Below are 12,253 nucleotides of genomic sequence, written 5' to 3'. Positions count from 1 at the left end.
GAGAGGGCTAGAAATGGCTGCTCTTGGCTTTCTGAGTGATCATCTAAGTTTTTACAGAGTTTACTTGTAGAAAATGTGCTGTGCGTAGAAAATATCTTAAAACAATTGAATGCTGTGTCTATGATAGTCCTCGCAGTGCAAATGTTCCAGTTCCTACAATTAGCTGCAGGATAATGAAGAATAATAAGTTTCTCCTCTACATGACACGGAGTAGAACAGGTTATTTGCTACAGACCATAAAAAGGAAGAGAATACGAAAAAGTGATTCATGTTTTCAATATCATTTAGATTTCTTTCTTTTCAGAAAGTATAACAGCCTGTAAATTCTAAGTACATTAACTGTCATAAGGAAAGAAAAGAGAAAAGAAACTATAAATTAAACATTCATATCTTTGTTTTCATATTAGTGTGCAAATAACAGTTTCCACTTAAAAAATGTTAGGTAATAAATTCCTTTGTATAACACATTTCTAATGTATACACAGAGCTTTTAAAGTTATTATTTGTTAAATGTATCTCTATTGTTGACAATATTACGTAAGTCCTCTTTCTTTTCCCATTGACCCCCCTCTCCCCACTTCCATGCTCTCTCCACCACACCCTCACCACACTATTGTCTGTGTCCATGAGTTATTCATATATGTATGCATACAAGTTCTTTTGTTAATCTCCCCCCTCCCCACCATCTACCCTCACCTTCCTTCTGAGACTTGTCAGTCTATTCCATGTTTCTCTGTCTCTGGATCTATTTTATTCACCAGTTTCTGTTCATTAGATTCCTCAAATGAGTAAGATCATGTGACACTTGTCTTTCTCTGACTGGCTTGTTTTGCTTAGCATAATGCTCTCCAGGTCCCTCCATGCTGTCTCAAAGGGTAAGAGCTCCTTTTTTACTGCTGCATAGTCTTCCATGGGTACACAGACTTTTTAAGAGTGTGTCTTTGTCAGGAAACATTTTCTTCTGGATGCTCACTAATCATTTCAATTACTAGATCACTGATGCCCATTTTTAAAATACAAATGTCACAATTATAGTAACATACACAATCATATTTACTAAAACCCTATAGCAGTGACTTATGAATTATTTTCACATACATTATATATATTCACTTATAATTTATTTTAGCACTTATAATAAATTCAATTTATTAACTAGTCATTTTCAATATTTTTCTTGGGTTTCCAAAAATTAGAATTATATTGTCTACAAGTAATAATAATTAAGATTTTTAAAGTGTTACAGCTCCACTTTCTGGTTCCTGTCTTACATAGACTAGGGCCTCGGAACAATGCTAAACAAATAGTAATATTGGAAATTTTTGCTCTTAATTTTAATGAAAGTGCCTCCAAATTTTCAGTTTTGAAAAAGTCAGCTATAATTAAATGCTAGTGGTCAGCAGAGAACACACAGCAGAGCAAATGATCAATATAGATTTCCTGCATAAATACTATCATAAAAATAATGATGTTATCTACTTTCTTTCTAGAAGATGGTATTGGCCCATTATGTTTTCATATCACAAGCAGCAACGTTGCTCATTAGTGGTTAAAAAATATTAAACAAATGTGCACGTAGGGGCCTCCCTTTCCTGGAAGTCGTCCAGTCCGTAGCATGTGCCCACACAGCCACAGTGTGAAATGACCATACAGCATACTCTAACATAGAGGAAAACTGCCTGCAGGTGGCTAGCAAATGAAATGATAAAGGGCAATTGGATTAAATATGATTAAATATGCAGCTTGAAAAAGAACCTGATAAAGTCCAAATACATGTTAACTTGAAGCCATGACTGCATCTTCCTGCAGCTTCACTTCCTCTTCTGTAAGATGAAGACTGCATGTATTTATATGAGGGTCGTGAATATTACATAAGAAAATGTGACTAAGAGAGCCAGCAAACAGACACACCTGGGAGCACACATGAATAACAGATATATTATTTATATTATCAATAACCTGATATGCTAGATATAAAGACATAGAAAGCCAGATGTGTGCTATGTTTTCGTCTAATAAGGATTATAGTCTATAGATAGGACAGAAGGGGGAAACAAGAAATATAGCTGTTTTAGGATAAAGAATCATGGGTTAATTTTTTAGTGAAAATTAAATTGAGAGAAATGGCTATTTTTCTGTACTTTGCTTTATTCTGTCCTTTTCCCCAGTGAAGAGAAAGTAACAGCCACCTCTCTAGTACCTCTGTTCCTCCCCAGCAAGCTGGGGTGAGAACGCCCAGTATTTACAGGCATTGTATAGATTCCATACTGACACCACGAACAACACGTCACAGGATCAAGGGCGAAACTCAAAGGTGACTCAAACATATCTTTTCCCCTTTGCCTCCCAAAGCAGTGTTTCTCTCACTGAATGAGGGGACTCAGCCCTGGCTGCAAGCCCATTTGTCACGTGGCTGCAGCCTCCTTATCTCACACAGTCGCCGTCCTTGAAAAAGTGGCCCGTCACCTCCTGGCAGATGAGGAAGCTTTAACCTCAGCTCTCTCTCTGGCTGGAAGTGATCAGGACCATCTTAACCTGAGGCACCTCCCCTGAAATCTGCGTCTCCTACGGGCACCGACAGTAGCTGATTTTACCTTCAGATAAGGTGTTTGTGCATATGAAACAGCTGTTAACGCACATACGAGCACCTTTTGAACAGCATGTAATTGGCACCACGGAGAGGCTGTCATTGATGTAGGGACACTAGTCACCACAGGCCCTTCTCCAGAGCAGCGGCGGGCTGGCGGCTGCTTCCCAGGCAGCGGGACGACCCGACCCCACGCCGCAGCGGGGGCAGTCCCCTTCATGAGCTCGCCCAGCAAGGCTGAGCTGCCGCTGTCGCAGGCGTCAAAATACAAAACCGATCCCCTCCTTCAGACCCACACAACCGTAAAAGGCGGCAGAGCTGACTTCTGGGCCCTGGACTCCTGTTACCCGGTGTCAGGAGCCAGCGCTGCGCCGCTGCCGGGTCCGCTGGATCCAGACCCAACCGAAGCCTCTGGTGAAGGGAGTCCCGGCTTCAGGACACCAGTCACCAGCTTCCGGCTTGGCCCTGAGCGGTTACACCCCTCACCGAGGCCAGCAGTATTTAGAGCAGTATGCAGACCAGGGGTGGGCAAACTTTTTGACTCGAGGGCCACAATGGGTTCTTAAACTGGACCGGAGGGCCAGAACAAAAGCATGGATGGAGTGTTTGTGTGAACTAATATAAATTCAAAGTAAATATCATTACATAAAAGGGTACGGTCTTTTTTTTCAATAGTTTTATTCATTTCAAACGGGCCGGATCCGGCCCGCGGGCCGTGGTTTGCCCATGGCTGATTTAGACACACGAGTACTCCATAAACCGTATTATTACTCTTCAGTATAGTCATTAATTATTATTATTGGATGAGAAAATAGAAACAGTACATAAATTATCCTCATGTCCACTTCTGAATACTTATGGGTTTTATTAAATAGAAAATGGTGGAAATGGAGCTAAAGTTTAAATATTGGAAGAGGGTAGCGATTTCTGACAGATTTTCCATTTCCGTGCAGAGAAGTAAGGAGCGGAGGTAGGCACTGGGGAGGGTGCGGTGCAGGACTGGAACCAGGCGCCGGGAGCAGGGGGAACTCCGGCTCTATCATCACAAGCCGTGGACCTCAGAGGCCGTGTGACTCCTCTAACACACGGACAGGGCGACCCCCTGCAGGGCCGCTTCTGGGATTCGCTGTGGGGACCTGCACTCGGCACACATTCCACGGTCCCTCTGCTCCCGGAGAAGCCAGTGGTGAGGGCAAGTCCTTCAAGGGCAGCACCCATTGCTCAGAGAGAGACTCAAGGTCCTCAAATACCTGAAGGACCCAGTGAACACGGCTGCTCTCCCTCTCCTTTAACCACTCAGGGAGCGTGGCCCACGGAGCTCCTGCTCACATCTGCACACACCTGCTTGTGACCTGTTTGCTTCCACATGAAAAGCAACGAGCTGTCCAGAAATCTGTCAGTAAATTATGGCGAATTAACACAGATCAGAGTCAGTCTGCAAGCCCCCGGCCACTCGATGCAAAGCCTCTCCATTATCCAGGAAATCACCCCACTGGTGTGTAAGGGGAGGCAGCGCAGTCTAACCGTCACCGTCCATGCCAGGAACACCACTGAACGCCAGCCGTCCTGCCTCTGCCACTTTAAAGGTGATCTGGACACGTTTTTAACATCTAATGTTCATTCAGTCAACAAATATTTAATGAGTGTCTTTATGATCCCTGTTCTCATGGAATTTATTTTCTAATGGAAGAAGACAGACACCATATAATGAACAGAGAGAGGGACACAAGGATAGGTAGGAAGAACTTAGCGGAGTGATTAGAAGAGTTAAAATGGTCATAAAACAGACTGTGACGGGGCCACTAATTTAGGGTGTAGTCATTTTAGAACTGGTGACATTTAAGCTCAGTCTGAGGAAGGAACTTTTCCTTTCTGGACATCCATCTCCTTTTCTTTTTAAAATCCTCACAGGAGGACATTTTTTCCAATGCTTTCTTTTTTTAGAGAGTGAAAGGGAGGCAGGAGAGGGTAAGGGGGAGAGGGAGGAGGAGGAGAGAGACAGAGAGACAGAGAGAGAAACACTGATGTGAGAGAGACACATCAACTGGCTGCCTCCTGCATGTGCCCCGACTGGGGCCAGGAAAACTCCAAGCCCCAGGTTCCTTTTTTCGTAAAAACACAGGAAAATATACTGAGTGACGGGGAGGGAAGTTTTTTAAGGGCACGTCAGTATTTTGGCCCACACTGTTCATGCGCCAGTTAACTAGAAAATTACAAAACCTGAAAAACTCAGATAAATTGCACCCAGGGGATTAACACACTAAACGCACCCGCCCCCTCCTCTACCCGCCCCCCACCCCCACCCCAAGCTGGGGCACATTTCCGGAACAGAGATGAAGGCCTCTCAAGCTGTTGAAAATGAGGGCCTCTGGATTTTTAATTCTGTTAACTCATCATTAGAAAACTAGAAATGCTGTCTCTCTGAGACGAGTGGGGCAGCAGGCTGCACAGACTCGGTGTTAATTTTGCAGGAGCTGGCCTGGTTCCCGGCATCACATGGATTTGTGGGGCCACTACCCCGGGCACCTTGGGGACAATTAAATATTAAGTCCCTCTTTGATGGTTGCAATGTTGCCGGAGGATCCCCAGCCACAGAAAAGGCAGCAGTGCCTCATTTTCTGGTCCCTGAACATGGCAATATTGTCATCTATCCTCATCTTTACTCCGAGAACCCGTCGCCATCCTCATGTTCCCGCTGAGCATGCAGAGGGACAGGCAGACACAGAACCTGAGAAGCCGGGAGGCCGACACTGTGGGGTCTCAGGGCGTCTGGAATGGGAAGATGAAGACCCTGAGTGTGTGGGGGAGAAGTGACAGACAGCGGAGCCACCCTCCCCAGCTCCCCTAGTGATGGAAATGGTCAGGGACGGTTCCAGAGGAGAGATGAGCGAGGGAGTCGAAGGAAGGATGGTGTGGAGACACTAAATCTCCTGCGGTCGCTATGCTGTTTCTGGCCCGGGACAGGAGAGGGGAGAGGGCCCGAGAGTCCCTGGGCGGAGCAGGAAGAAGTGAACCAGCTCAGCTGCCACTGCGCTTCCCTTCAGCCCTGCTTCTCCCCCGGGAAAGGGGAGCCACCAGAACTAACCAACATGGGGGAGGCCCTGACTATCTCATGAAGAGAAACCGACCGCGTGTGTGAGCACGAAGCCGGCGGCTCTGCACAGGCACAGGCAGCAGCTGGGAAAGTGCAAGGGCCTCCGCACAACGTCGCCCCCAAAAGCCAGCCGGAGGGGCGCCCTGTGTCAGGCTGGCTGTTTCCCCGGAGGCAGCCTCAAGTGAGCACCCAACGACCTCCGTCTGTGACCAGGGAGAACATTCCAAAGCAGCGAGCTCCTCACCTGCCGCTGGGGCCACGTGGCCTTGAGGATGGCGTCCGTCCGGAAGAACACCAGGAGCCTGCCGTCCTCCTCGCTCAGCTCGAACGACTGTCCCAGGACCTGCAGCGCGTGCACGCGGGGCCTCACGGGCCGCGAGTCATCAGCACAGAAAGGCCGCAGCCACTCCAGCAGGTCCTCGGGGGACACCAGCTCCTCCCTGCGGGGCAAGGTCAAGGGTCAGACAGGCGGGCCAAGTCCTTCCCTCTCCAGTATCGAAGGCGGGACTGACCTAAACACTTGTTTCTTGGGTGACTGTACTTCTTCTTGACTTGAGAGCAAAAGGTTAGGTTTTCAAAGGCTTACAGCAAACCACATTAGCTACTTAAAAACTATGTAAATAAATAAAATTTTTAAACAGTATCACATTAAATTGCGTTACTTAAAGCTGATAAAAATAACCATTAATCAATATGTCGTTAGCTACTCTGTTTCTTATGCAAAGTTTAGTAAGTAGTACGCTTATTTCAATGAACGATAATCATAGCCCCAGGCATCACTCAGGAATTTTATATAAACTATTACTATTGACAATAACTATGCAAAGTCAGATGGTAAGTTCCATTTTACTTTACTTTTCTACTTTTACTAATACATAGTTGACATATAATGCTGCATTAGTTTAACATAATGATTTGATATATGTATATATTGCAAAATGATCACCATGATAAATTTAGCTAAATCCATATAACCTGACATAGTTTCAAAATTTTTTTTAAATTTATCATTGAAAGTATTACAGGTGTCCCTTTTTCTGCCCTCACTGTGCTGAGGGTTAAAAGTTATGACTTTGTCTTTCTTCATCTTTTTTAAGCCAAAAAAAAAAAAAATGCTCTGAAGCTTTTTTGTGAAAAACCTTTGTAATTTTTCTGTGAAATAAAAAGTAAGACCTTGCTCTCTATTTCCATTCCCTAATGTGTTCCTCTTTGGAACCCGAAGCTTAAAAGCTAGTCCGTATGCAAGACCCACATTGGATTCCTCTGTGTGTCTGGCTGGAAACTCACTAAGAAAAACACGGCCCTCTAATCTCGTTGTGACGTCCCCAGTGGGCAAGCCTGGGAAGCCCCGGCGGGAGGGGCTTAGAGCAGAGCCTGGGAAGGTCCCTTTCATCGAGGAGGCAGGCCAGGCCAGGGCAGCAGAACCTGAGAGCAGCGGTGACAGCCGCCCTGGGGAGCTGCCAGTCAGCCCTGACTGACAGGGGTGTGGGAAGGCAGTGCGCCTCCTCTGGGGGGCGCCGCATGCTTCCCACGCAGGGCAGCATCTCCCTGCTGTGTTCTGCTGAATCCACAGCTGCTGGCACCTTCCTCAGCCAGGAGGACTTCACCCTCTCCTCCTCTAACACTCGGATTCCCTAGACCAGGCCCGATGGCACCCTGGGGCGTCCTGCGCTGACTCCCCAGCAGTGTAAACCGCGCCCTGCACCTGGCTTTCTGCACAGCTCTCCCCACACTACAGCAGTCACCAGGGCCAGGGCAGGCTGGCTGCCCTGCAAGGCTCCCAGCTCCGAGCTCCGAGCTCCTCGGTGGGAGGTTATTTCCTACCCATAGTCAGCGCCTCGTGACTTCCCAGGGCATGGCACCCAGTAAACACACAAAAGGAAGCAAATAAATGTCTCATGAGAGTGAAAGGCCTGAATCAGCCACTGCTGCAGGTTCCTCACCACCCGAAGGTCCACGAGCAGCAGTCCAGAGAAGCTGTGCAAGGTCAAATGCAAGGTCAAAGGCAGAAAAGCAGAGGCCCTGCTCGCTGTGTCTCCCACACGCACCTCCGTGGCTCATCCTATACGCCTTCATCCAGACCTCGGGCACAGAGCAAGGCATGGAAATACGCCATCGAGGCAACTGGGTGCTAAGTTGTGTCTGACAGCCAGACTGGAGCCCGGTTCTAGTCCCAGGTCTGATCTGGGAAAAGTCAATTCCCCTCTCTGAGCTTCTAGCCTCACCCGAACATGGCAGCAACATACGCAGCCATCAAAAATAGTAATCATTAAACCTATAAAGATAAAGATGTTATAACAGCAAATACCATGACATGTGCGTGTTTATAAATCTTGATCAACACGATATCAAAATGCATCTGTACCTGAACAATAACGGCATAGAAGTTAATAACACAAACAAGAACTCTATTACTGAATGGAACTACTGGGAGTTTTCTCAAACACTTCTTCATTATTATTAAATCACATTTTCCATTAAAAAAGGAAAACTGGGACAAAGCCTTCCAGGGTCAACATGGATATCAGACATAGGAGAGATCTTTGTAAACTCAGGAAGTATCTAACCATTCATTCATTGTGGCCGCTATTCCTATCACTGCCATTGCAAGCAGATGAGAAATTCTTTCTAAAAACGGCATTAGAGACACATACCTTCTAGATTTATACAACGTGAACGCTTAGTCCTCAGACAAGACAGATCTAGCATACAGAAAGCTTTGTAAAAAACAATGTAACATATACTCTAGGAATTTCCATACTTAGTCACTACAGTTAGTGGTGACAGCTGTGTCCCTTCTCTAAGCCCAGAGAGCCCTCTCCCCGGACGCCCTAGGAGGAAGGTCAGGAGACCAGGCTCTCTCAGCAAACAAGGCTCAGGGCAGCAGGTGAGCAGAGCTGACAGGGTACATGCAGCTGGGGAAGCCGTGTGTGCACCTGCAGAGACACTTTCAGTTCTGCAGAAAGCACTCAGCTTTCTTCCAGAAACGCCTCAAAACAGTGCTTAGTCTTGGAAGTATCTCACACACACACACACAGACACACACACACACACACGTGATTCTGAGGCTCTGAGGAAGGCCCTGAGTGAGATCGCCAGCCTGTTCCAGTCTTACCCCTTGTCCACGCTGGCACGGACGGCTGCTACGACGCCTTCCAGGACCTGGAGTGGGTCCCGGGGCCCACCAAGGTCGGCACCGCCTCCGCTGTGGGGGGAAGAGAGGAACAGTGAGACACAGCTCGGCACCCGCACTCAGATACCCCGGGTGGGGGTCGGCACAGCCCCTGCAGCTGGGCCTTCATGGATCTGCAGTCTGCAAATGTACAGGGCCGTCCTACATGCAAGGACGTGAAAAGAACACGCTTCTTCCGGGAAGGAACTCACAGTCTAATACATTCGTGTTTTCCTATCAAGAGAGTAAAAAACCCTACTTGCATTCTGTCATTCAAAAAGCATTCCATGGACATTAAATACCCAAGCCATTTCCAATATGAAATATGTAATAATCACCCCAATTCTCCAGTAGGTCTATTTACTCCTATTTCCAGGGTACCTAGCAGAGATCAGCACTGCCACGTTTTACACCTATTCTGCCATTCCACAAGCCCAACGGCCCATGACACAGGCACTATTATCACGCCCAGTGTACCATTGCGTGAGTCTGAAACTCCAGCGAATTTTGAAAATGCATCAGAGGAAAAAGACGTTTTAGATGAGTTTTTTGAATAGTTTAAGTTATATGATTTAAGCCAACTGCTGGATTCAGTTACTTTCATGCCTTTGTTATTTTATGCCTATTACATTTTACTAACTCCCTGAAAGGTAACTGTTATGGATATTGTCAATGGGAGTTTCTTTTCCTTTACGAAGAGGTGGTTGAACTCCTAACGTCCCCTTTCCTTCCACTGCTAAAGACTTAATTCACACTTATGGACTATCTTAAGTGTGTAAGTATAACATTTATTAGATCAGCCCAAATCAAAGCTTCAGTAGAACTGGTGCAGCGAAGGAGGTTAGAACTAAAACTTACTTCAGAATTTTTTAATGTAAAAATACCTTTAACTATTAATGGAAATGTGCACTTTTTGGTAAATAAACTAAATTCATAAAGCATGAATGGTTCAAAATTTTTATTTTTGTGAGCTTCCTGTAAAACCTTGATTTAAGAAACAATAAAAAAATAACTCTGAATCACAAGGTACAAAATGTGGTGAATAAGTACCTCATCATTTGCAAGAGGAAGGTGGTTCTATAACCACCACCACCAAAGCCAATGTTAATAATAGAACAAAGCTTTATTAATTTGGCTTTATTTTTTCTAAAAACCGTTACATTTTATTTCTCTCCCCTCTCTCTCTCTCTCTCTCTCTCTCTCTCCATATAAAATCGCCAGCTACCTCAGAGCACGCCGGTGAAAATTGCATGAAGCCAGGGTAATTAAACTGATAAAGGCTCATTTGATTTCAGTTCAGCTGCTGGAAACTGACATGCATTTAATCAAAAAGTTCCTCAAGAGCAATACAGAATTACAAAGAACGCTTAAAAGGAGAATGAATTAAGCACAACTAAATCTTTTAGCCTAACTGCATTATTCACACAAAGCACTCGACGACTCATTATTTTCTTAGCTTAACTCCCCTCTGCTCTAACCCTCTGGATGCATTCCTATAAAGACACCAGCATGTGGATACAAAGCTAGAATTTCTCAATTGTGAGTTTTTTGGTTTTTAATTTTTTTTGCCATCATTTCAGGTAAATGATGTCCTAAGACACTTCACAGAAGTCTAACTTCTTCAGACTGTGACTAACCAGGCCTTGTGAGCTTCCTAAGAACCTCTGGGAACCATTTCCCCACAGCTATGCGAAGGGACACTCGGAAAGGCGAGATCTGCCAAGCCACCCTGAGGTCCCATGCAGCCTGAAACCTGGCTGTTCCACATGCCATTTTGGCCTTTCCCCTGTTTCAAGAATAACTAGGAGGGAGGAGGTGTGGAACCAGAAGTTAGCTACTTCCTTGACAGATTACACACAATACCAACATGAAACGTTCTCATGGTTCTCTAGTCTCAAGGCAGAGGACTTTGGGAGATCTAATCATCTGCCTCTCACTTCTGCACAGAACTTCACAGTTCATGGGACGCTGTGCCGGCATGATGATGTTTTATCTTCCCAACAACTATGAACCAAGCACTGTCACTGGCAGAGTCTCAACTCACAGAGTCTTGTCCTCACTGGCTCCTGTGTCGCTCACCTCAACGCAGAAATGATTTTCATCACTGCACTCTGTACTATGTCCTTGGGCGAGAGGTCAAGGGGACCCACAGCCACCGCCAGCAGCTGCTGAATCATCACCAGAGGCTGACCGTCCAAACACATGGCCACGGCTTGATCGTGAAGTTTCCCTCTTTCTGACCGGGAGAGATCATAGAGGTGACTGTATTTCTGCAGTATTTCCTGGGAATAAATAAATAAATAAACAAATAAAGTGGAATTCAACTGCTAAATAGCCCAAAGCAATTAAATGTCTACATGTACACAGAGAAGCATCTAGAAGCTTCTCAAAGCAAATACAGGGCAACCTGGTACCTTTAATTCCAGCTTCCTTGAAACAAACGGCTGTTTTGATAATGACCCTCTTGGTCCAACACACTGTTCTACCCACTGAAAGACCATACATGTTTCAAGGAGAGTAGCGACAATTCTCCGATTTGAATATGATATATTTGCTTTAAAAATAAATAAGTATTTAAATGTTTAATCAAAATTGTTCCACTAATAAGCACAGACCACTCGAACAGCAGCGTTTCCCCTCGTTCTTGTGACTGGGTCACAGCTGGGACAGCCAGTGGCCCCCTATCTCCCTTGCACCACGACGCCATGCTGTGCATCACACGGGCTAACGGGGCTGAGAAACACAAGCTGAAGGGACACTGTTACCACACTTCTGATTCTCCCCATCATCTCAGGGGTTTGTGCTTAGAAGTCTCAGGCGGGTTTTGAAGTTTTCCAGTTGTTCATTATCTGAATTCCTCTCCACTGAGTAACCTTTCTAGTTAGGATTTTTCTTTACAAGCTAAGAATACAATCCTCTATAATAAAGAGCTAATATGCTAATTAGACCGAACAGCCGAATGACCTTCCGGATGTCCTTCCAGACAACCTTCTGGATGAAGCTGGGGCTGTGAGGAGCTGCGAGGGCCGAGCGCCTGGCACAGATTTCGTGCATCGGGCCTCGAGTGCTTAATAAACATGTAAGACCTAAGAAAAATGAACAGAGGGCAGTGGCCCTCACAGGTTCGTTTACTACGGCATTAGGTTTTAGTTTTAAAAAGTGTGCACATCTGAACACTGTCTTCACCCACATGAAAACCATGCGCTTACTGAGCCGTCAACTTTTCAGTTACGGGAAAGAACATCTAAAAACCCCACAGCTGTTCCACGTGACCATTCAGATAAACGCTCCAAAGGCCACCAGGGCTTTCTTGTGCAGCCCAGGCACACGGGGCCTCACACCTCTCTGTGGGCAGCCCTGGCACACGGGGCCTCACACCTCTCTGTGGGCAGCCCTGGCA

General features: G+C 45.9%; 1 protein-coding gene across 1 annotated transcript in view; it reads right to left on the bottom strand.

Annotated features, from left to right (window-relative positions):
• The window catches only part of NBAS (NBAS subunit of NRZ tethering complex), a gene marked incomplete at its 5' end in the record, with an annotated part of 205,602 nt that overhangs the window by 13,748 nt on the left and 179,601 nt on the right, over positions 1-12,253 (bottom strand). The window contains 3 exons of the mRNA XM_081100575.1: positions 5,926-6,121; positions 8,797-8,886; positions 10,933-11,135. Of these exons, the coding sequence (XP_080956701.1) occupies positions 5,926-6,121; positions 8,797-8,886; positions 10,933-11,135 (489 nt within the window). The remainder of the gene's footprint in view (positions 1-5,925; positions 6,122-8,796; positions 8,887-10,932; positions 11,136-12,253) is intronic.

This window comes from Myotis nattereri, assembly GCF_964212035.1.
Source record: "Myotis nattereri genome assembly, chromosome: 10".
Lineage (NCBI taxonomy): Eukaryota > Metazoa > Chordata > Mammalia > Chiroptera > Vespertilionidae > Myotis > Myotis nattereri.
This window is presented reverse-complemented; position numbering and strand designations above follow the sequence as displayed.